At 57.1% G+C, this 24,883-nt stretch overlaps 1 protein-coding gene across 7 annotated transcripts in view; it reads left to right on the top strand.

The window, feature by feature from the left end:
• The first annotated feature begins 67 nt into the window (after nt 1-67).
• ANO1 (anoctamin 1) overlaps nt 68-24,883 on the top strand; it is a 50,828-nt gene continuing 26,012 nt past the window's right edge. For 6 of the 7 annotated variants that reach the window (XM_023747930.1, XM_023747926.1, XM_023747929.1 and 3 more), the window contains exons 1-10: nt 68-185; nt 856-1,007; nt 3,395-3,449; nt 6,428-6,479; nt 9,292-9,357; nt 9,844-9,899; nt 14,446-14,487; nt 20,284-20,348; nt 21,124-21,258; nt 24,168-24,328. In XM_023747930.1, the coding sequence (XP_023603698.1) occupies nt 171-185; nt 856-1,007; nt 3,395-3,449; nt 6,428-6,479; nt 9,292-9,357; nt 9,844-9,899; nt 14,446-14,487; nt 20,284-20,348; nt 21,124-21,258; nt 24,168-24,328 (799 nt within the window). In that variant the 5' untranslated portion in view covers nt 68-170. The remainder of the gene's footprint in view (nt 186-855; nt 1,008-3,394; nt 3,450-6,427; nt 6,480-9,291; nt 9,358-9,843; nt 9,900-14,445; nt 14,488-20,283; nt 20,349-21,123; nt 21,259-24,167; nt 24,329-24,883) is intronic. The other variant, XM_023747927.1, reaches the window with a different exon arrangement.

Raw genomic sequence — 24,883 nt, 5'->3', positions numbered from 1 at the left:
AGCTCTGACAGGCTGTCACGGGGCCCGGCGGTGAGAATGCTCCCGCCGTGTCCGCCCGCACGGACTGAAAACTCCTCTCCTCTTGCAGACTAAAATCACGGCGTGGGGTTTGTGAAGATCCACGCGCCTGGAACGTGCTGTGCAGAGAGGCGGAGTTTCTGAAACTGAAGATGCCGACCAAGAAGGTTAGTGGGGACGTGTCTGCTCCGAGGCAGGTCTCCGGCCACAGGGCCCCGCAGACTCCGCCGGCAGATGCTGGCAGGAGGCTCCATCTGTGTTGCTGCAAAAGCCAGAGAGCTCTGTGCCTCTGGCGAGACCCAGCCCACACCCCGGAGGTGGCTCAGGCAGGGAGCCGTGGGCGTGCTGGGAAGTGAATGCAGTTGAACTTCCCGCGCAGGGGTTTCTCGCTCGCTCACCGTGTCTCAGCTAGTTCATCAGACTCATTTTAGTTGCATTTCCTGGCTGGCTGGGATTTTGCTTTCTAATCTCCGAAAACGGTGCAGCTCAGACCCCGTCGGAGGGTGGTACGCTCCTGAAGCTCAGCTGGGCATCAAGGTTCCCCCAGAGAGGACAGCGAGGGCCGGTGGTGCGGGGAGTAAGTCATCCAGGTGTCTCAAACTCACCCCTTTTGAAACTAAAGTTCGGGGAAGTTTCTGGAATGGATTGTAACTGCTCTCTCGGCCGGTCTTGCCTGAAACCGCGGGCTTCCCAGATTTATCTGGAACCCAGACGAGGAGAGGGGCACCCTGGCGGGTCCCAGCGTGCGTTCCCAGGAGGGGCCGCCTCAGGGGGTAGGAATAGAGCCCTGGGCTCCGGGCTCAGCAGATGACGGTGCCCCGCCCCGTCTCGCCGCAGATGTATCACATCAACGAGACGCGGGGCCTCCTGAAAAAGATCAACTCGGTGCTCCAGAAGATCACGGACCCCATCCAGCCGCGGGTGGCGGAGCACAGAGCCCAGACCATGAAGAGACTCTCCTACCCCTTCTCCAGGGAGAAGCAGCACCTGTGAGTGGGCCCAGCCCCTCCCCGGGCACCCTGCTGGGTGGGCACCTCCCTGTCATCGTCCATAACGTGAGAAATGCAGGTTGTGGGACAAACTCCCCCAAAGGAGTGGGGGTGGCAGCCTCTGGTGCCTCTTCTCATGGCGCTCGGAGTTCTTGGGGCCCTAAAAACGCTCCCTAAGGTCACTGTTAACTGAGGAACTAAGGGGGCAAAGAGCTTGCCATTCTGACAGGGACACTGCGAGGGCACAGTGAGGGCAGGTGTGGGCCTCGGATCACAGCCCCAAAGCAGTGTCTGGGCCCCCTCCCTCCCTCCTGCCCGGCTCCATCCCTCTTGTCCCTCTTAGGATGAGTCCCAGGAGAGGGGCTGCTGAGCGGCCTCCTGCAGGCTGCGGAGCTGGGAGGCAGGAACTGAAAAGCGGCCCCAGCTGGAGTCCTGAGGCCCCAGGGACTCAGCAGCCAGTGGGGTTGCCTGGCAGTGCAGTATCTGTTCCGGAGCCTTCCCGCCTCCCTGACCACTCGAGGCAGTGGGGCGTAGCCACCTGGGGCGGTGGTGGCTGCAAGGCCTCCTTGGGCCCTCACTGGGCAGAGCTGGAGTGCGGGCAGTGGTGGGAATAAGTAGCTTGGGCTCTGAGAACGCAGTGGGACTTTGATGGCGAACGGGGAGGGGGGGTGGGGATCCCAGACACCCCTGCTCTCACGGGCATGGAGACCTGTGCCTCGCTCAGAACTGGGGCTTCTGCCTGGCAAGTGCAAATGCGTTCGTCACAGCGCAGAGGTCCCGGGCCCCAGTCCGCCCATTTCCCCAGGACAAGGGATAAGAAATAAGTGGCTCGGCCCAGCTTCTTCCACCAGCTCCCAGACAGAGCTCCGGGGCCTTAGAGGCAGGCCAGGACCCCAGGCCCGGCCTCCCCCGCTCTGCCCTGGCCGACTCCCTCGCACCCTGCCAGCCCAGGCTCACCGCCAGGCTCCCCCCAGCCGCCCTCCCAGCCCTACCTTGCAGAGTGGGTCACCTACCCCACCGATGTCCCTGTGCACTCCGAAGAGTTAGGCCACCTCAAGGTGGCCCAAGACCTCAGAACCAAACCCATTTGAGAGTTAGAGGGAGATTATCTAATGCAGAAAGCACGCTGGTGGAATGATACCATCCCCGCCCCCAGCAGTGTTGAGGCAGAGACCACAACTGCCCACCAAGACCGTCCTCAAAAGGGTGTATAATTGGACAGCCAAGGCAATTAAGCAGAGACAGGGTTGAATCATATATGAGCATTTATTCCAATAATTTTGGCAGCGTGGGAGAATAATTCCGGCAGCATGGGAGAGCAGCAGGTCATCCACAAACATCTGTACTCCCTCTCCCCATAAGCCAACTGCTTATATAGGGTAGAAGGGCAAAGATTACGTTGGAAAGTAGGAATTACAGGCACGGGGAAGTTGGCAAGGTATAATCGTTACAGGCAATAGGGGGTGGGGGTTGCAAAGGATGGGTGCCTCTGGGAGTAGATTATTTTGACCTCGAGGCTGTAAATCTTTCCATGCTATTAGGCAGTTCTTTGGAGGGGAGGACGGACTGCATTCTGATGGTAGCTCCCATGTCCCAGGGCGTGCACCCCCCAACCAGGTTAGAAGGTGCTTTCTCTAATCAGAACAGAACCATCACGGTTAACAGAGCACGATGAATATTTCTTACTAGTGGCCTGGTGCACGAAATTAGTGCACATTAAAAGGGAATTAATTAGAGGAAATATTTTAATATTGCTATTTGCCCTTTCTCTATAATAGAAGTGTCAGAGATTAATTAGTAAAATGTAGATGAAAATCTCCCTCCTGTCAGAGTCTGGGGCGCGCCGCGGGACCTAGAGTCAAGTCCCCACCCACCACCCGCAGGCGCTTCAAAAACGCAGGAGACCCAGACCCGGCTGGCTCCACCCCCATTGGGTGAGACCCAGACCCGGTTGGCCCCGCCCCCGTCAAGCCCCTCCAGGCGGGGGGCACAGCCTCAGATCCCCAAGCCCGGTGCCAGGTGGGGGTTGCAGCCTCAGGTCCCTGCTGTTCCGTTGTGATGTTACGATGTCCCGGCTAATTTGCATATTCCTCTATTACATAGATAGGTAACTGTAGCTGGTCCCCAATATTCTATTTCTGCCCCTAACAGAAGCAGGGTCTTCCGAGGGGAGGTCTGAGCACACTTGCCTCTGGGGTCACTTCCCACCCCTGAGGGTCTCCCATCCTCTTGGAGAAAAGGTGGGGCAGGGGAGGGATAAACTGTTCCAAGTGCCCAGGATCTGGTCACACCTGGGCTGTGGACAGTTCTGCCAATTCCACAGCTGACGCTCATGGGGACAGCGTGGTTCTCAGACTCCGGCGAACTGTGTCTTATTATTTCAACAGATTTGACCTGTCTGACAAGGATTCCTTTTTCGATAGCAAAACCCGCAGCACAATAGTAAGTATCACGTGTGCACGTGGGGATCGCCAGCTCCCCAGCAAGGTGGCCCCAGGGAGAGGGAAGATAATTTCATTTCAGAGAAACTCCTCGGGGTGGAAGTGTCTCTAATTGTCTGTGACAGAAATAATTAGGGTAATAAAACCTAGAGAGCTTGGAGGGGCCCAGAGGATGGCCCAGCCCAGCAGGGCGGGGGTGGGGGTGGGGGGGAGGAGAGGGGGTGGCAGCAGGAAAGAGGGAGAGGGATTCCAGACCCTGGGGTGATTTCTGGGTGGTCTGGTCTTGCTGTTCCCAGCACAGCTCCCTGGGCCCTAAGAGGAATCTGCAGGTTCCTAACTGTGGGGCCCAGGCCCAGAGGTTGCCCAGGCAGCGGCCAGGCAGGAGTGATGGGCAGTGGCCCGCAGAGCCGGGTGGGTTGGGGTAGATATCTGAGGCTTTGCCAGATGAGCAAACCGAGGTTTGAAATCTGACCAGGCCACCCTGCCCTATTCAAGGTACAGTATTGGTTTAATGTTTATCCATTGGCTGCCAACTTGTCCGCCAGCCAAGCTGGGCCCTGCGTGGCTCAGGACCCAACTTTTATCTAAACAAGAAATTAACCTCGCAGCCCAGCCACAGCCAAGCCTCCGCTGCTGCCCTCTCCTCCCCGCCCCAAAGCCCAACCGGAGGGTGTGGGGGCGGGGGGGCGTGCAGGGCTGGACCTTGAGCAGATAACTACCAGGCCAGAGACAGTGCCGTCGGTCACGTGGACGTGGGGGGCTGCTGCCGAGGTCTGGACAGGGAGATCGGGGTCCTGTCCCCCCCACCAGTCCCTCCTGGCCTCGTGACTTTGGGAGTCACGGCGATCCTGGCTTCCTGCTCAAAGGGTAGCGGGGGCCTCCTCCGGGGGTCACCTGGACGCAGAGCCGGGAACAGAGGCTGTGATTTTTATTGTTAACCGTGTTACTGATTAGTTTTAGCAATTAAATCCCATAATTATAAACGAGGGGGGACTCCTTTACCCGGCATAGCTTGGGGCTGACCTGTGTCCAGAGGGAACCCCTCTCTCTGGGATGCCCACTGCTTGGGCGAACCCCCAGTTCTCACCTCAATGGTTCCCCTTTCCGACACCGGGATGGGACAGGAGAGAGTGGCCAGCGGTGTTCACTGAGCCACGTGCCCGTGTTCCATTATGTATGTGCTCCCCAACTTTTCACATTATCCCCGGAGCACAGGGCAGGTGCACATTTGTAAATTCACTCTTGCTATTATGGAAGGGAAGAATACGTGAATCTAAAGTTTTAGTTCTCATACATTGGGGATCAGTCCATGACCCCCAAGTCACAGAAAGCAATTTTGATAGGGCAGTAAGTATAAACTGAACCCTCCATCAGGCCATTTACCTGTGGGGCGGGGTCACTCTCTCCCAGAGACCCTGGAGGCCAGTTTGTAAACTGCCTGTGCTCTGGATTCAAAACGTTGGCGATTCAAAACGTTGCCCTTGGTTAGTCAGGCTCCATGGTCTTTGAGTCCCAACGGTATTTGGCATTGGTGTGAGGTCATTGTAGGCAGGTAGGAGTCGGGAACAGCAGGGAAAGAGCCCATGTGCTGGTCTTGGGATTTAGACCTTCAACCTTGGGCACTAGGGAGCCATAGAAGGTTGTGGAGCAAGGTTTAAGGTGAGGTCAGATCTGTCCTACAAAGATCACTGCCCATGGCCGGCTGAGGGAGAACAGATGGAAAGTGCAGGCAGATTCATGGTGGTGGTTGTGAATGCGGCTGTGACGGCAGGTGGGTGGGAGGAGGCAGTTCTGGGAGAATCAGCGTGGTCAGAAAGAGGCCACCGATCAGATTTGGGGAATGACGAGAGGGAGTCATCTGAGTAGGCCATCATTCATTCATTCATTCGGTGGGCAGTTATGGAGCACCTGGTGTGTACCCAACACTGGTGGGCGGAGAAGCAATAGGGCAGGTGGTGAAATGCACTCCAGGACAAGACAGAAGTTAGAAGGCAGAGCGGCGGGAATGGCAGGTGCGCTGTGATCTGTTTGTTTAGGTCCCTCTCATTTAGATCTCAGGACAAGCGCTTCTGGCAGAAGGAGCAGCCAGGTTGGAGGCCCTAGGCTATGGGAGAGGGTTTGGTGAGTCCGAGGAGCAGCCAGGAGGCTGGGGTTACTGGAACAGACAGGATGGGAAGAGAAGGTCAGACAGGTGGGCCTGGGGAGCCACGGGAAGGCTATTGGCCTTGCCCAAGTGAGTGGGATCGTGGAAGGTTGCGAGGGGGATGGGTGTGCTCTGCCCCGTATGTCTATGGTGCAAGGTCCCTTCTTTTCATCCATTTTGCAGATGGGGAAACTGAGGCACAGGGTGGTGAGGTAGGTGCCCAAGGTCACACAGCTACAAGTGGTAGAGCCTGGACTCAGACCCAGGCAGGCGGACTCCCCAGCTGGGGCTCCTGAGGCCACCAGGCAAAATGTTTTGTTAGCAAATGGGGCACGGAGTGGCGTGTGATGGGAGTCTTTTGGGGGGGTGGGCGTGGGGGAGTTCTGCCAAGTACACTGAGCTCTGCTGCCTCCTGACAGCAGAATGGAATCCTGATATCTGCCCACTAGGGGTTTCTGGAACTTTCCTGGCTACACCGGGAGTTGCCCTATTAGCCGGGTGCTTACGTCTCTGAATCGTAACTCACCTCATAGCCAGGGGGACAGTAACCCATGACACAGGGCCCACGGGACAACCCCTAACCCTGAGACTAGCACAACACGGAGTCGGCGCTTCGAGGAGGAAAGTAAAAGATGGGACCCTTTCAAAACGCACTGACTTATCCCTGAGAACGTCAAAACCCCAACACTGTTGACCGAGCATCCGCAGAAAAGTCCCCGGAGAGGAGGTCATCACGGGCCGCGCTCGACCGCGTCCCTCCTCGGCGATCACACGGCGGCCTCTGCGTGCCGTTGCAGCCCGAGTAACTGTCCGCCCCCTTCTTGTCTCCTCACTAGGTCTATGAAATTCTGAAAAGAACAACGTGTACCAAAGCCAAGTACAGCATGGGTAAGGACATTTCTGGGGCTTGACATCAGCGCTGGTTTCCCAGTGGTAATCTCGCCTCGGCATCATCTCCGTGGGGGGCGGGCAGGCTTGGGAGTTGTTAGAGGGTTTTGATTTAAGCCCGTGTGACAGTCTCAGAAAGGAGAGCCGTTCCGGGACCGGAACCGAGGGGCAGTTTTACGGCTCGCACTTCTCGGCACCACAGTCTCCTCTTTGGCTTGAGGCATTTGCGAGGTGGTAAATCCTGGCTGCTGGATGCTGTAGGGTGACCAGGTGTCTTAACCCTCACAGTCCAGCAAGAAGTAGTTAGGGTTCCAGCCGGGGTGATGGCCCACAGCAGCCCCTCCAGGCCGGTGCAGCCCCATACCAGGCCTTGCCGGAAAGTGCTCCCCTCACCACACACCCTGATTCTGGAACCTGCCGCACAACACCCGAGCTGGGCTCCTCGGGGGCCAGTGTCCAGAGCTTTACCAATCAAAGCATGTGGACGGGCACCGCCCCGCCGCCGGTCCCTTGCCCACAGCTGCAGGCTGAGCTTGCTAATCTGGAACATTCAGAGCAAAGGAATGCCTTTTCTAGCCGATTCTCCTTCTTCCCGAGCTGTGGTAGGCCCTCCCGGGGGCGGTGCCCATGCTGCAGTTTATCACGCTGGACAAGCACCTGAGGTTGTGAGGCTGTGGCGAGGGCCGCAGGGTGGTCTTATAGGAGCTGGGGTCTGTGCACCCAGGAGTGAGAGTCCTTGCCGCCTGCTCCCACGGAAGGAAGGACGCCCTGGGAGGGGGTGGGAGAGTGGGAGGAGTAAAATGCTCCGCAGGTGATGGTCCTGGACAAGCCCAGGACTCGGGGTGAGGATGAACCCTACAGGGTTAGACAGGCTGTGTGTCCTCTGGCCAGTAGGACCGATGGCCGGTCACAGGGACACGCTTCCAGGCCTGAAATCTCTAAGCCCATGTCCTAAGTCAGAGGGAGTGGGGCCTCAGCCAGGGGTCAGGAAGAACCCAAGACAACTGTCCCCACAGGCCTGGCCACCGTCAATAGAGCGAGAGCCTCCAGTGGACAGTTTTTAGCAGGGAGGAGTAGAGCGGGGGGGGGGGGGGGAGGGGGGTGTAGACGGCAGTGCAGAGCGGGGGAGTTGAGTGGCAGGGAGGGCGTAATAAAGCGGGGGGTAATAGAGCAGGGGGTAATAGAACAGGGAGGAAGCGTGGATCTAGCACCCCAGTACGTCTGGAGCTCAGGCTGCCTGTGGGGCCCCTTCCCTAGGAAGCTGCTGATAGCCGGGGGCTGGGGCCTCCGGGTATAGGTGCTCCCTGGGGGTGGGCGCGCTGAGCGTTCCTGCTGTTTCTCTGGCAGGCCTGGTTCCCAGAGCCTGGTGTCAGAGCAGATCGATGTGGGGGGCACCTACTCTGCACCCCCATTTCACATAGGCGCCTTGTCTGAAAGCCCTACTGGCCTCCAGATTATTCATTCAGCACCTGAGGAGTCTGTCACCCGCCAGGCCCCTCCAGGTGCTCCCTGCCCCCAGGGGTCTGTGTTCTGGGGGAGGGAAATAGACAGTAAATCATCAGATGCTAAACTTGCCATTGCAGGGGGTGGGGAGGCCCGGGGGGGAGGGGAGATGAGAAGCAGTGGTCAGAGAAGGCCCAAACCTGAAGGAGGGCAGCTCCGTGGTAAGAGGGTCCTAGGAACAGCGAGGAGCCAGTGACCTGGACCACACCCCACACCCTTTTCTTTTCTTTGTTTATAATACATTTTTACTTATTTCAGAGAGGAAGGGAAAGGGAGAAATTGAAACATCAATGATGAGAGAGAATCATTCATCAGCTGCCTCCCGCACACCTACTACTGGGGATCGAGCCCACAAGCTGGGCATCAAGCCCACAACCTGGTCATGTGCCCTGACTGGGAATCGAACCGTGAACTCCCGGTTCATAGTTCGATGCTCAGCCACTGAGCCATGCTGGCTGGGCCCCGGGTCCATTTCTTCTTGCAGGCGAACTCACTTGTGTGTGATTTCAGCCATGTGCTCCCGCCTCTCTCTGGTCTGGATTGCCCAGCGCCCTCAGGTGCCCTGACCATTCCAGATCACTAATGGTGGACACAGTTTTTCGTTTGTTTTTGTTTTGTTTTTAATATATTTTTTCATTGATTTTTTACAGAGAGGAAGGGAGAGAGATAGTTAGAAACATCGATAAGAGAGAAACATCGATCAGCTGCCTCCTGCACACCTCCTACTGGGGATGTGCCTGCAACCCAGGTACATGCCCTTGACCGGAATCGAACCCGGGACCTTTCAGTCCGCAGGCCGACGATCTATCCACTGAGCCAAACCGGTTTCGGCAGTGGACACAGTTTTTAAGCAGATTTCCAGAAGCCCCCTTTCCGGCACTCTCACAGCAGTGGAAAGTGGGCCGGCCAGGCCAGTGCAAAACCTAACCCACATATTCCCTAGAACACCTCTTGGCCAGGCAGGTGGTTCTGTGACCAGCAAGGGGCTTCATGGAAACCCCTCAACAGCACTGAATCCCAAAAATGTGTGTGTGGACCAAGGCCAGAGTCCCAGGACCCGATCCCCACGCACAGCCAGCCTCTCTCACAGCACTGTCTTCCAGGGCGGGGCGCCCGGATCCACAGGAAGTGCCGGTGCGGCTCTTGGTACAGTGCACTCCGTGCAGGGCCTGGGGTCTGCGAATAAGGGCCTGACTCTCATCCCACTGCCCCAGCGGCACTGGGCCGCAGGGCGCGCTCTCCCCCAAACGCAGCTTCGATGCTTTCGGGCCCTTTTGCTAATGTAACTAATAGCCGGATGTGTAAACAGGGCAAGGAGAGGGAAGAAAGAAGGACTCTGCCCTTTTAAGTAAAAGGCGAAAGTGTGGTAAATACGGTAAGTGCCTCTGCCCTCCGTGCCGGGCCGCAGGCCTCCTCCTTGGCTTTTCCAATCAACCTAAAATCTAATTCCAAATTGTATGTGTGTTTCTGACACCATCAATTTTCCTTCCCATCCATATTTTTCTCGTGATTCAGCTTTTCTAACCACTCGAAATCATCCTTCCGATCTGCAGGCTTGCCCTCGAGCAGGCGGGGTCGTTGGTGAATTGCCGGTTTGGGGTTCCTCCTTCCTTCCAGACGTAACTTCCTCTCGGGGTTTCCTGGGTGTCTTCCTGATTCTGCCAATCGAGCATGTGTGTGTCATCGGGCCGAACCTGGGGAGGACGCCCCAGGAAGGTGGCTGGGCTCTGTGCAGCCAGGTGTGGTTCGCTCTGTGAAAAAACTCAGTGGTTGCGACAGTCCCGGGACAGCTCTGTCGGGACGCGGAGCAGCCGGGGACACGCCTGGTCCATAATCCTCTCTCTCTGCCTTTATTTTTAAGGCATCACCAGCCTGCTGGCCAATGGCGTCTACTCGGCTGCCTACCCTCTGCACGATGTAAGTGACCTTGACAACAGGGTTTATCTCTGCGTCATTTGCCTTCCAGAATCCCCACGGGCCCGCACACCCCCTGGAGCTCTAATTATCCTGCGGTCTCGGCTTCCTGCTTTGGCTCGCCCTGAAATGTCAGCTGGGCACAGGCCTTCCCTGTTCCCCCGAGTGGGGACCGAGGAGTTACAGGGCCATCTTTTCTTGAAGAGCAAATCCACCAGACACGGTGGTGGCGGAGCTTCTGCTCCAGCCTTATCTGAACCTCGGCCAGCTGTCCAGGACCTGTCTCCCCTGGCTGGTCCCCGCCCTGCCCAACCCCCGGGTTCTGGCAGAGTGGCCAGGGCTCTGCATGTTTCTATCTCTGCAGAGCGAGTGGCCGGCTTCCTGAGCTGAATCTCCAAATCCCACTGGGATCCCTCTGACAAATATAGCCCGTGGCCTCGGCCCGCGTTGTCTTGGCTCCGGGGTGGAGAGAGCGAGATGATTCCTCCTCATTGTCTCTATGGAAACGGTCTAGAGTTCAGAGGGGCACTGGGAATGGGCCGTGAGGCCTGAGCAGTGTGGGAATCCCGGACAGAGGATCTCGAACTTTCCAAATGTGCGTTACTGCCACGGCGAGGAGCCAAGAAGCCGGAGAGGACAGGCCTGGGGGGCCAGGGACTCAGACGCTGGCCCTGGACACTCCTCTTCGGCTACAGTGGAAATAGCCCCTTGTGGTCTCTGAGCCTCAGTGTCCCCACCTGCCAGTTGGGAAGAATGCCCGCCCTGTCCCGTTGCCAGGGCCAGTGGGGGTGTCAGAGGGAATGCAGAAACGAAAGGGGTTTCAGCAGCAGTGGACTGGACAAACGGAGGGTGTAGAGCAGTGATGGCGAACCTTTTGAGCTCGGCGTGTCAGCATTTTGAAAAACCCTAACTTAACTCTGGTGCCGTGTCATGTATAGAAATTTTTTGATCTTTGCAACCATAGTAAAACAAAGACTTATATTTTTGATATTTATTTTATATATTTAAATGCCATTTAACAAAGAAAAATCAACCAAAAAGAATGAGTTCGCGTGTCACCTCTGACACGCGTGTCATAGGTTCGCCATCACTGGCATAGAGCAGCAGCAGAGGGCCGACCCCTGAAACACTGACCTGCTACCCCTGCCCTCACCACTCACTGTAGGGATTTGAGGTCAACTGGCTTCCCCACCTTTTTAAAAAAATATATTTTTTATTGACTTTTTAGAAAGAGGAGGGAAGAGGGAGAGAGAGATAGAAACATCAATGAGAGAGAAACATTGATCGCATGCCTCCTGCACACAGCCCCTACTGGGGATGGAGCTGGCGACCCAGGCATGTGCCCTGACGGGGAATCAAACCGTGACCCCCTGGGCCAGCTTTCCCATCTTTGTGCCTTCGTGCATGCTGTTCCCTCTGCCTGTCATGCTTTTCCCGCCGCCTCTGCCTGGACAGCACCTCTCCCCTCCCAGGGCAGACGAAGCATCACATTGGCCCACACCTGCCTTGTTCCCCTTCCCCAGCTCCGTGATCTCTCCCTGCCTCCCCGGGGCCTCTGATGCTCCGGTCCCAGTAAGACACCGCTTTGGGCCGCCATTCACTGTGCATGTATCTCATGAAAACCCGATGCTGGCGCCTAGTGGTGCTCAGTCAATGTGGTGTTGACATGGGCTGGACCAAGTCAAGTTGCCTCGGTGAGCCATGTTGCTGGATGAAAGTTTCCAGGGCAGGGCTCAGAGCCCCGCAGATCCCACCATCGCTTCCGCCTCCTCCCACAGAGCCAGGGGTCCAGAGGGGCTTCGCTCACCCACCCACCATGCGCTCAGGCTCGGTGTTCAGTCCCACTGGCACCAGGAGTGCAGCCCTCTCCATCACCCACGTGGCCTTTGAGCTGAGGACTCCTGGCAAGGGTCAGGGACACAGAAGCGGAAATGTTTCAGATTCCCTCCCTGTTTTAAGTCAGACCTTTAAGTCTTGAAAGGGAAAGGGGAGAAATCAACTTTTCTGAGCACCTATTATGTGCAAAGAACTGTATTTAGTAGGAGCTTTACCTTATTTAATTCAGTGGAGACAAGGGGACTAGAGAGGTTTAGTAACTTGCCCAAGGTCACACAGCCTCTGGGGAGAGCTAGAGCCAGAAGCCAGCCCTCTGACCCGAGGCTATGCCTCCATCCCCTAGTGCAGTGGTCGGCCAACTCATTAGTCAACAGAGCCAAATATCAACAGAACAACGATTGAAATTTCTTTTGAGAGCCAAATTTTTTAAACTTAAGCTATATAGGTAGGTACATTGTTATTAACTTAATTAGGGTATTCCTAAGGCTTAGGAAGAGCCACACTCAAGGGGCCAAAGAGCCACATGTGGCTCGCGAGCCGCAGTTTGCCGACCACAGCCCTAGTGGAACCACCACCTCATTTTTCCCTAGGCACCAAATGCACCGCCCCCCCCCCAATCACTGCCACATTTGTCCAGCAATCGAGTCTGTCTGCAGTGTAAGCAAACTGTTCCCACTTTACGGATGGGGAAACTGAGGCTGGGGTTGCTGGGAAAGACAGCCAAGAGGAAGTGGAGCCCGGAGCCTAGATCCTCTGGTTCCACTTCCAGGGTTCTTTCCAGCCAGGTTATGGACTTGGGGTGTCTTGAGGGAATACGGAGTTTTATATCCGTGAATTTCCCATACAGTTGAAGGACACCCACCTCCTTCAGTACCAAAGCTGGTGTTCAGACATGGCTGTGAGCGGGGCCACGTGCACCCCATGCTCTTAAACAGAGAATACTGCCCACAGTGAAGGCGCAGTCTCCTTGGCCGGTGCAGGCTCTTCGCACATGCCGTGTAGTCCTAGCTCTTTTCAACCCTTTTCATCTCACACACACATAACCTAGTTACTAAAATTCTATGGCAATCTGGCAAAAAAAAACACACAAAAAACATATATATAGATACCATTTTGATTCATTCCCACGGGAGAGTTACTGTGTTGGCCGTTACCATTTTTTATTTGACAGTCTAAGGCAGTGGTTCTCAACCTTCCTAATGCCGAGACCCTTTAATACAGTTCCTCATGTTGTGGTGACCCCCAATTTCATTGTTACAAATTGAACATAATTAAAGCATAGTGATTAATCACAAAAACAATATGTAATTATATATGTGTTTTCCAATGGTCTTAGGCGACCCCTGTGAAAGGGTCGTTCGACCCCCAAAGGGTTGCAACCCACAGGTTGAGAACCACTGGTCTAAGAGAAAAGAGGTCAGTGCGCCTGACTAAATAGTCAGGTATTACATGTTTAAAAATTCTTATGGCGCACCGGGTGGAAATCGCGCCTGAGCTCTGAATTTTTCATCACCCATCTCACCACCACTAAGTGTGTTCGATGTCTCTGCTTGCTGCCCTCCATGCATGCCCGCAGCATTGCCACCCCCTTCCAGTGCCTGGCTCACTGTGTTCGTTTGTTCATTCATTCGTTCATTCATTCAGCAAGATCACCTGTCAGCAAGGTGTGGGGTGCCGATGCCAACCAGAGGACACCTGCCGAAATGGGGTGTGCTCTGAGCGAGACCCCCAGGGGGTCTCTGTAATCAGTGTGTCAGCCACAGAGAACAGATTTTGACATTTCAGCTGGCCACTCGGCTTCCTTCCTGGTTGGCATCTCCCCGCCTTGAGGTCACCGGCTACCTGACCTCTGGATAGATGCGGTACTGTGGGGCCCAGGTGGCTGACTCCACCATGAGAAGAAAGACAGGGCAGGGGAGAGTCCTTTAAGACTCTCAGAGCATCTCCCTTCCAGAACCAGGGTGGCGGGTTGCTTGCCAGGTGGCCCAGTCCTCCTCACCTGGAGGGGGCTGGTGGTGGAACGGGCAGTGGGCACGCCTCCAAGGGGCCTCAGAGCTTTATGTGTCGGGCAGTTCTCAGGACCAGCCTCACCAGGCCCTCACTGAGCCCCTCACTTGTGGCTCCTGCTTAGTCAAAGCTGGTGCATGGGACTCACTTTTGACTTTTAGACCCGCCTCTTCCATTGCACTTGGAGACGGGATCTGAGTCCCGGGTTGGATCAAATTCAGCCTTCTGTCCTCAGGAAAATCAATGCGCCTCAATGTTTCCATCTGTAAAATGGGAGATTTGGGCTCACTGATCTGTACGTGCCGTTACCATATCATTTATCGTCCCTCCTGGGACAATCAGGAGTGACAGGGGCCCCACCTGGACGGGGCACTGGGGCCGAGACACTGGGGCCATCCTGCAGAGTGGAAGGTGTGTTCACCCTGTCGATAGATTCTCCAGCCCCAGAAGGCACCTCCAGGGACCTGGCCACAGTCCTTTCTCGGACTTGGCCTCTGGGTCGGGTGGAGGGCAGGGCACGCGGGACACACCGAGTGATTTGTATCACGGAGGGAGGCTTGGTCCACCTCCTGCTCTGGGTGAAGTCTCGTCCTAGGGTGATCTTAACCGGGTCAGTGGGTGTTTGTGGAGTCTGTTTGGAAACGTTAGGAATGGCAATCACTCGAGAGTGCCCTTGGGTGGTAAGAACATCCCTTTTTTCCAACAGGGAGAGTACGAAGGTGAGGACGTGGAGTTCAATGACAGAAAAGTAAGTGGACGCGCGGGAGAGAAGGGTCTGGAGGGGCCCCTGGGCCTCGGGAGGGTCAGGGCGGGTTGCTCCATGGGCATCTGTGGTGACCGGGCTTCCGCTCCCACAGTTGAGGGAGAACGTCGGTGAACTCCATTTGGTTGGTTTCTCCTTCTGATGCTCAGAAACGCCAGTGGCAGGTTATCTGTGCTGCTCAGATGCTGCCCGGACCGGGCCGGGGTAAACCTGTGTCTTAACCGGGATACGCAACCTCCACCGTCCCTGCTGACATTCAGCCTATCCTGCCCTGCTCCGGGCAGATGAGTGTGGGAACCGCTGTGGCCGGCTGCATAGAGAGCCCCCAGCACCCTGGGGAAACTTGCTGGATGGTATTCAACCAGTGTTTCTCAAACTTACTTGACCTGGGACCCTTTCTCTTTTTTTATCTTTAATTTCTTTATTGGTTAAGGTATTACAAATGTGTCCTCATCCCCCCATTAACCCTCAACCCCTCCCCCCCACCACCACTCATGCTCTCATCCCCCTGTTGTCTGTGTCCATTGGTTTGGCTTATATGTATGCATACAAGTCCTTTGGTTGGTCTCTTCCCCTTACCCTCACCCTCACCTACTTTCCCTCTGGGGATTGATAGTCTGGTCGCTGTTTCTCTGTCTTTGGATCTGTCCCTGTTCATCAGTCTATGTTGTTCTCTATATTCCACAAATGAGTGAGATCATGTGGTATTTATCTTTCTCAGACTGGCTTATTTCACTTAGCCTAATGCTCTCCAGTTCCATCCATGCTGTTGCAAATGGCAAGAGTTCCTTCTTTTTTACCGCAGCGTAGTATTGCATTGTGTAGATGTACCACAGTTTTCTAATCCACCCATCTGCTGATGGGCACTTAGGCTGTTTCCAAATCTTAGCTATGATGGATTGTGCTGCTATGAACATACGGGTGCATAGATCCTTTCTGATTGGTGTTTCTGGCTTCTTGGGATATATTCCTAGAAGTGGGATCACTGGGTCAAATGAGAGTTCCATTTTTAGTTTTTTGAGGAAACTCCATACTGTTCTCCACAGTGGCTGCACCAGTCTGCATTCCCACCAGCAGTGCAGGAGGGTGGAACCCTTTCTAATGGACAAGTTGTTGAGCTAGCATTCGTGGGACGCACTGTGGAAACATGATTCCTCCCTTCCCCAGTGGGTGTTCCTGTTCCAGCCCCCAGGCTTTCCAGGAAGCTCTGTTCCTCCCCCCCCCTCCTCCCCCCACCCACTACGTGTACACATCTTCCCACAACAGCCACCTCTCCGCCCTCCACACTCTGGAAGGTTCTGCCCTGCCGTCCTGCACATGTGCCCACGCCCAGATACCAGCCTTGCTCCTGGCTCCGTGTCACCCCTCTCGGTTCCCCCCCACCCCTCGGGAGCAGCCCTCCCTGGGCCCTGTGTCTCTTTCCTCCCCTGTCCAGCCTCTCACCCCGAGAGCGGATCCCTCCAATGTAGAGAGCAGAGACGCTCCCCCACGAGCCTCAGAGTGGTGGCCTCGTCCCAGATGGCAGGGCCAGGAACCTCAGGCTCTGGAATGTTCCTCATTCCCGCCCCCTCCAGCCCCCCATACGTGTTTTTAAACCTCTGGTACTTGATCCAACTTGCCCGCCCCGGGACCCAGCTGAAGATGCTATCTGGGTTAGCACAAAATTACATATTTGGTTATTTTTAGTGGAACATCTGGCATTCGTCTGAGACCCCATGACTTGCGGAACTCCCCCAGCCCCTCCCCAGGCCCGGCCTGGCCAACTCGGCCTCGGAAGCCCCCTTCCTTCTCTCTCTGTGCCCCTTTGGCACCAGCAACCCCCTTCTGCCCAATCCCATCCTCCAGGCCCTAGGCCCCTCCACCCCAGTCCCCCGCCCTCCTCCCCACGCTCCAGCCACACTGGCTGCCTTGCCAGTCGGAAGGCTCCTTGGACGATGATCACACCAGTGCCAAGACTGTCTCCCCAGTTGCTTTGGCAGGAACTATATACTGAACACTGCTGTGTGCCAGGCCCAGCCAGCATGGCTCCGAGTTCACCCAGACCCACCTGTTCTCTGCCTGGAAAGCTGCCAGCCTCCATCTCCTTTTTAATGTTATGCCCCAGCAATGAACATGAGGCCTGGCCCGGGGGGCTAGTCAGGGAGTATTAGACGGGTGGGTGGGTGGGTGGGTGGGTGGATGGATGGACAACGGACAGATAAAAGTTAGGATGGATGGAATGGACTAAAGGAAAACAGAGAGGGAGGCCAGGAGGGAGGATGCCCAGTCAGGTGTTTGGGTCCTAACTCAGAACGCTAGAGAACCTCTCATTCTCCCATGATGAATCCCCCCTGAAGGGCCCGGTTCTGAATATTTTGCCTTTCCAATGACAAAGTCTGTGGCATCCTGTCAGTGGCAGGAGCCCGTGTGGCTGACCCCAGGGACAGGACGGAAAGGGGGACCCAGGCAAGCCAAGGCCGTCTTCCTGGCTGAGCTGCAGGAGCAGGGGCCCAGCAGGAGGCCGGCACGGCCACAACCGGGGGTGGGTGCGGCTCTCCCCTCTGCACCCAGTCGCCTCCTTCAGGTGTGGATTAAGGTGGCTCCATCCTGGGCTGGACTGAGAGCCACAGGGCCCAGCCCATGCTTCCTTCCTCCCTCCCTTCCTTTGTTCATTCATTCATTCAACCATCCATCCATCCATCTGGCAGTTACTGACTGGAAACCTGTTCTCTGCCCCAGGCCTTGTTGGAGGTATTGGGGACGACACAGACCAAACAAACCTGGTCTTCTTGGGGCCTGCGTTCAGGGGGGGACACGGGAAAGGGCAAGTCCATACACAGCCATTAAGAACTGCGCCAGTGCCCAGCGTGTGGGCCCAGCGGGAGGTCTGGGCAGGAGGAATGCTGGCAGGTTGAGCCGAGACCCGCTCTGAGGTCCGGGTGCTGGGAGCTCTAGGTCACTGTGACTGGAGCCGCCGGTTCCCCACCCAGGGCACCACCGGCACCTCCCACCCTGCTCATGAGGCTGGGGTGCACCCTGGGAGTTCTGCCAATGGTAACAGGGAAATCTTAAGTCAGATTTCTCTACCCTGACAGCTACAGGGTGATGGATGTTCTCTGCTTGGCAGGAAGAGAACTTTACCGAGGTAAAGTGGCTTATGTAGAAATCGGGGTGTGCCCCACTTGGCACAGCTGTGGGTGCATGGTGGCCGGCCTGCTGTGGGCCAGTCCCCCTGAGCAGGTTCGGGAACACGGTGACTGGTGTGACATGGCCATGACTTCAGAGGCTCTCCTGGCTTCACCCCTGTGCCACCCCTCCCCGGGCCAGTCTTCCTTCTCTCTCTCCCTCCCAGGATCTCTCCCTCCCTCTCCCTCTCTGTCCCTCCCCCTCTCCTTCCTCCCTCTCTCCCTCCCTCCTCCTTCCCAGCACCTCCCAGCCTGTCTATGATATAAATCAGCGACTTGATTTCAGCCAAGGGAGGAAGCCGCCCGGGACAGGGATGGCCATTTTGCTTCTCCGGAGGTGCTGTGCAGTCTCATCAGAGTTTGCTGGCGCAGACCTCCCTGTTCACAGAGTGCAGCTGTGGGTCGCTTTCCGCATGGCCAGGCGTGTGAGACAGGGAGCACGGCCCTCTGCCTTCCACGGAGCTCCCTCAGTGCGTGAGCCTGTCTGGGTTCATTCTGTGACCGGCAGGAAGGACAGCGCCCTTCAGTATAAAGGAGGCGATGGGGCCCAGGGGGGAGCCCCGGATGCCCACCAGGACTCGGAGGGGAGGGCCAGCTCACGCACTCAGCGCTCAGTGGTTAGGGTCTACGCAGGACCTCCCACCAGGCTCAGAGAGGTCTGCCCAGGATGGCCACTCCAGACTCAGCAGAGCCAACCAGCCCGCTCAGAGCACAGCGGGGGAGGCCCCGTGCAACCTGGCTCCCTGCCCGCCCGAAGCTGCAAAGCTCCCCTCACCCCGCCCCCCCTCCCCAGCAGCAGGCCTGGCCATTCATCTGTCAGAACTTGGAGTCCTGCTGAATACATCCTGTTTGTACCACTCGCAGGACTGAAGGTCTGAAGGCAGCTACCCCATAAAGATCAGAGCAGGCAAAACGCAGGATGCTGACAGCCAGGTTCACTGGGATTTATTACGACTGCGCTTTGCTTTCCTGCGTTCTTTCCTCCCTGCTTTTAGAGGTGCGTGTGGACCGCTGACGGAACCTCTCTCCCTCCCGGGCGTTCTCTCTCAGCTGCGGCAGGGGCCCGAGGAAGCGGAGAAACTGGCTGGGGGCCATGTCCAGGCAGCCCTGACTCCCTGGTCTGTGGAAGCTGGACCCACCCAGCAAGCTTCTTACACATTTTTCATTTTCAAAGACTTGAATATACGTTCAAGGAGAATGTGTTAGCTCGGGCTGCAGGCACAGAACCGTGTAGAAGGGCGGCTTAAACAGAAGACATTTATTCTCACAGTTCTGGAGGCTAGAAGCCCTGGACCCAGGTGCTGCCGGGGTGGGGTCCTGGAGGGCTCGATTTCTGGCTTGCAGACGGCCTTCTGGCCGCATCCTCTCAGGGCCTTTCCTCTCTGCGTGTGCGTGGAGAAGGGACGCTCCGCATCTCTTCCGCATCAGTCCTGTCACATCCAAACCCCACTTTTATGACCTCTTTTAACCTTAATTACTTCCCAAATACAGTCACATAGGACACAAACATTCAGTCCATAGCATAGAGCACTTGGAATGATAAGATGGGGCCACAGCAAAATCTGAGCATTGGAGACCCCCCAAATTTTTTAATTGAGCATAGGAGACCCCCAAAATATTTTAACTATTAAGAAAAGAAAGAAGGACACAAGCTGCAGCATCCAGAAGAGACCCCGGCGAGTCCTCACGGGCATCCCCATGCCGCCTCCTGCCCAGCAGAGACAGGTGGTGAGGCACGGAAGGCCCCAGGGCGGGCCCCCGCTCCCGTGCAGCCAGCCGTGTACCTTGGGCTTGGAGTTAAGGCTGGGAAAGCACGAATTACCCTTGTGCGTGGGATTTCCTTCTTCCAGCCAGCAGTCCTGACACGGCGGCGTCCCTGGGACACCCCGAGCGTGTTCACGCACAGCTTCCGATCTGTCCCTCTCATTACCGTTCCTGCCCACAGCCCGGGGGTAACGGTGTGTGCAGGCTTCATTTATTTCACTAAGTGTCTTAATCAGACAGCCCGTCTCAGGAGACAAACGTCGAGCTCTGTGCATCCCAGGAGATTTTTTTTTAAATCTTGCCACTTTTATTTCTTTGCTCCAAAGCCTAGTGGAATCTGTCCTTTATCACGATGGTTCCGTGTATGACGGGAGCGACCGGGAAACCTAAATGGAAAAGCCTTACAGTGTCAGGTGGCTTTAGATCAAGTCTTGAAGGGAGAGGATTCCACGAAGATGCCCAAAGCCTCTTTCCCATCCCCACCTTCACCTGAAAACGTAGGCTCATTCCTGCTCAGGGAGCCCCAACCCCATCGCTGGCCTTCAGCGCCAGCTCAGCGACCCCCGAGGGTGGGTTCTTTGGGACCCTTCCCAGAGCTGAAGGCCGTGACCCAGTGTTTCCATGTCCATCTCCCCCACCAGGACAGGGGCCCCGGGCTCAGGGCTGTGTCTGCCCAGCTCCCCTCTGAAAGCCCAGTGCCCAGCATGGGGCCTGGCCCTTGTCCGACTCTCGCCAGTGTTTGTTGAATGAATGAAGGATGTAGCTCTGAGCAGAGAACATCAGCCCTGTGTTCTGGGAAGGGAACTGGGAGCATCCCACTCTCACCAGCCCCTCGCCGCTTTCTCTTTCCCAGCTCCTGTACGAAGAGTGGGCCAGCTACGGCGTCTTCTATAAGTACCAGCCCATCGACCTGGTCAGGTAAGCGAGAGCAGCCCGGCTCCCCAGGCAGCGGCTGTGGGAGGCAAATCCCCAGTTGGATGCCAGTGGGATAAATGTCCCCACGTGTGCCAGCTGCCCTGACTGTTTAGTGCCTGGGAACCTGTTTGAACTTGACCCGAGGCCTCCCGGCACGACCAGCAGCCTTAGTTCACTGGAGGATGGGCTCTTTCCTCATACTCGCTGTCTCCTCCTAATTTCGCAGCCCGGCCTGACGCTGCCGGGCGGCGGGCCAGGTCCTCGCGTTGCTGTGCTGAGAGGCAGAAAAGAATGTGTCCTCTCCCAGAGGACCTCTGTCCCGAGGGCAGGAAGGGGGTGGACCAGATTCAGCTGTGTGTGTCCTCTGGGGACATGGAGACAGAGCTCAGCCCATGAGCATTCGTCTAAACCCATCAGGGCATCCGAGACACTCAGCAGGAGGCGCAGGCCTCTCCTGGTGCCCCCAGGCCAGAGTGCCAGCTCTTAGCTGAGCCCGACTCGGAAGGAAGCTGGCAGCCTCGCGGGCCATGCATCGCGCCCACCAGCATGCGTATCACAAACACCTCCCCCGGGGCACAGAGAGAGGGGGCGGGCGTAGGGAAAGCAGAGAGCACCCCCAAACCTGGTAGCCTGGCTCAGAGCCCCGCCCACTCTCTACTTCCTGGCCCAGAGAACCAGGAGCCCCTTTGAGCTGTTCCCTGCAGGGGAGGGGACGGGACTTGTCTCCCAGCGGTGCAGAATGAGTGAGCTTGTCTCTCTGGCTTTGCCCGCGATGCAGGAAGTACTTTGGGGAGAAGATCGGCCTGTACTTCGCCTGGCTGGGCGTGTACACCCAGATGCTCATCCCCGCCTCCATTGTCGGGGTCATCGTTTTCCTCTATGGATGCGCCACCGTCAATGAAAACATCCCCAGGTAGGCGGGGCCTGTCCCAGGACACGCCCATCTCTGCGACCAGCTGCAGGCCTCCTTGGCCTCAGGCCCCGGAACCTTCCGCACCCACACTCAGCCCCGGACCGGCATGCTGGCTGTGTGCTGTCAGGGCGGGGGCCCGCTGCAAGGGGCGTAATTGCCATCTGAAGGCCGGGCATCCTTTTCGGGCACAAACGCCCTAGGAGCCGTTTTACTGTCGAGAGCAGACGGGAGACAAAGCTCCTTTTCTTCCTCTGAAGTTTTCTTTCCCCTTTTAGTTCTCAGTCCTCAGGTGACAGGAAATCCCCTGCCTCCTGTGAGGTTGGGACATGGGACAAATGCCATTCATGGGCCTCGGGCAGGGGACTCAGCCGGGTCTCTCTCCACTTCGACCCCGGGGCTCGGGAGGTGAGGCATGAACAGCAGACCAGGCCTCTGCACGCGAACCCACGCTCCTGCTGCCGTCTACCACGGTCAGGGCAGGCTGGACACTAGGGAGAAGGCCGAGACTCTAGGACAGCGGTTCTCAACCTGTGGGTAGCGACCCCTTTGGCGGTCGAACGACCCTTTCACAGGGGTCCCCTAAGACCATCCTGCATATCAGATATTTACATGACGATTCCTAACAGTAGCAACACTACAGTTATGAAGTAGCAAGGAAAATAATTTTATGGTTGGGTCACAACATGAGGAACTGTATTTAAAGGGCCAGAAGGTTGAGAACCACTGCTCTAGGGGCAGCCGGGCCTCGTGCTGGGCGGAGGAGGGAGGTGTCTCCCAGAGTGACAGCCAGAACGTAAGTCAAATCGCACGAGCTCAGAGGACCCTGTCTGCATGCACAGAGCTTGGGGGACCCTGTCCCGCATGCACAGAGCTTGGAGGACCCTGTCCCATGTGCACAGAGCTCAGGGGACCCTGTCCCGCATGCATAGATGTCTCCCCTCCTTTCTAGTTTTTCCTAGACGCTGTACCCAAACTTGAGTTTAGAAGGGCGGGTGAGGTGAGACGAAGAGAGACCGGGCTGAGTCCCCAAACTCAAGTTTAGAAGGGCGGGTGCCCCCTGGCCCTGCCTCCCAGCAGCTCCCAGTCTCTCTGGAAAAGCCCTAAGACATCAGCTCAGTTCCATTTCCTACGGCTCAGCCCCGAGTCTCGGAAGCCGAGCTGTGGTTTGGGAAGTGCGCCCACCATCCATTCAGAAAAGAGCCCGTGAGCCTTTGCCTGGCGAGGAGGTGGCTCGTAGGGCCCACAGCCCAGTGAACCTCGCATAAATGTTTAATATGTGAATGACACCTCAAACATGTGTCAGTGTTCTTACACATGAATAACACCTAAGATCCACCCACTCAGGACCTAACGGTTAAGGGAACCGGCTTATGTGGGGCACAGACGGGAGAAAGCTTACCCTTTGTTTGCCAATGTGACGTGAGGTCACTGTGCTTGGGTGTGGCTGTGGCGAAGATGAAAGTGGCCTAGGTGGGGCGGGGTTGGGATTCTAAAGCCCTGCGGGACCTGGCCAGTGGAAGCCGGGGCGCCCTCACGGTCCCCCTGGGAGGCTGCAGAGGACGTCACCTTCCCTCCCCCCTGCAGGGGATGCAGAGCCAGCTGAGGCGCTGCCCAGGCAGGCGTGCATTCCCCAGCAAGGGCGCAGCCATCTCCCAGGCCAGGCCAGCGCCTCCCCCTCCCACCACACAGCCAGAGGCAGACGGCGCTTACCGGGGATTCCTGAGTCCCGTCGGACCTCAGCCCGTGATGTGGGCGTGTTCCCCGGGGAGGGGGGTCTGATCTGCCCTTTCACCCCCTCCAAGGACAAGCCATCCCATTCCTTGTCTTTATTTTGGCTGAAAGTGGTGAAGGGAGTGGCGGAGGGTTTAAAACTGGCAGAAAACAGGCTTTTAGTCTGGCTGGCGTTAGCGCTGGCAGGGAGGAGGGCTGTGGCAGCCACAGGGCTCACAACAGGCAGAGATGCGGCCAGCCCTCCCTGGGATGTCTGCCCCCCTCACACATGGGTTCCTTCTGCCTCCCAGCAGAGGCCCCCAGAAGACAGGAAGCTCAGGGAGGGGCAAGGGATAGACCCCTCAAGGCGGCCCATGGGCCTCCTTTCAAAATCACTGCAGCTGCTTGGCGCCTGGTTATTCCCGTAACAGGAGTGTGGTGTGCGCGTGCCAGCTCTGTTCCAGGGCTCCACGCTCGCTCTGTGTGATCCTCCTGACAACCCAGCAACCTGGGCACTCTTCACTCTCAGCATCCCCACGCTGCAGATGGGGAAACTGAGGCGCAAGGAGTTGGAGTAACATGCCCGAGGGCACACAGATCCCAGTGGTGGGGTGAGATTCCAATCCAGCCCCGCCACCGGCATGCACCCACCCCTCACACACACGCACACGCACACGCACATGCACACAGACACGGGTACACGCATGCACAATTCCCCAGCTGCCTCGAGCCAGCAGCCTCGGTCACCAGGCATCTTCCCATCCCCCGGGCCCAACACAGAGCTGGGCACATACAGCACAGGCACATTCTCTAATAAGCATTTGGTGAGTAACTGAAAGGACAGAATGGGGCCGGAGTGCCCACTGTGCCGGGAAGAGAACCATTCAGCAGACGTTTACTAGACACCCACCGATGGCCGTGGGCCAGCTGTGATTCGGTGCATAAAGTCGTGCATTAGAAATTTAAAACAAAGAGCAGTACCCCCGCCCCCAGCTTTCCGTGGGAGTGACTCCTGCCTGGGTCACGGAGAGCTCCGCATCTTGTCCAAGTCAGTGGGGAGGAGGGCAAGGCAGGCCAGAGCTGGGCTCTCCCCTCATCTCCCAGAAGGTAAAGGGCCTGGCCAGGGGCACCGTGGCCGGGCCGGGCTGGGCAGTCCTTGTGGGCCGGCGGAGGGCTCTCAGCGGCTCCCTCTCTTCCAGCATGGAGATGTGTGACCAGAGCCACAACATCACCATGTGCCCGCTGTGCGACAAGACCTGCAGCTACTGGAAGATGAGCTCTGCCTGCGCCACCGCCCGGGCCAGCCACCTCTTCGACAACCCGGCCACCGTCTTCTTCTCCGTCTTCATGGCTCTCTGGGGTGAGCAGAGCGCCGCGCCCCCACCCCCACCCCCAGGCCACTGGGGCACAGGTGACATGGGGTAGGTCCCTAATTTCCTTCTTGGGACCGCCCGCAGGCAGCACATGCCGGGGATCATGAACACGGAGGGAGGTCGTGGAAACCGCTTTACCTGCAGTTCCCAGGGTCTCCGCTGCAGCTCAGTTATTCTGAGTTATTCTGACCCAGCCCGGAAACCCCTGGGGAAAAAGCCCCAGGAGGGTGCGTTGCCCTTAGAAACAGGACCTCCCTCCTGGGACCAGGGTCTGTTGGCCCAGGGAGGCAGCTGCTTTAGCGCAGGAGGCCTGGGCTCTGCATTTCCTCCGGCCGGAGCCAGCCCTGGGGCACATGTCTTCCTTTAGACCCTTGCAGGTCCCTGTAGGTGCCGCGTGCCTCTTTTCACAGGTAAGGAAGCCATGGCCAACTGAAATGCCAGGCCTAGGAACTTGAGCCCCCATCTCCCTGAGCTCTGGCCCCTTCAACTTCTTCCCACCCATCCCCCGCCTCTCTGAATCCTGTTGTCCATGGAGAACCATC

Source organism: Myotis lucifugus, unplaced genomic scaffold (assembly GCF_000147115.1).
Source record: "Myotis lucifugus unplaced genomic scaffold, Myoluc2.0 scaffold_1058, whole genome shotgun sequence".
NCBI lineage: Eukaryota > Metazoa > Chordata > Mammalia > Chiroptera > Vespertilionidae > Myotis > Myotis lucifugus.
The sequence above is the reverse complement of the archived record's forward strand: the minus strand, read 5'-3'. Positions and strand labels throughout refer to the sequence as shown.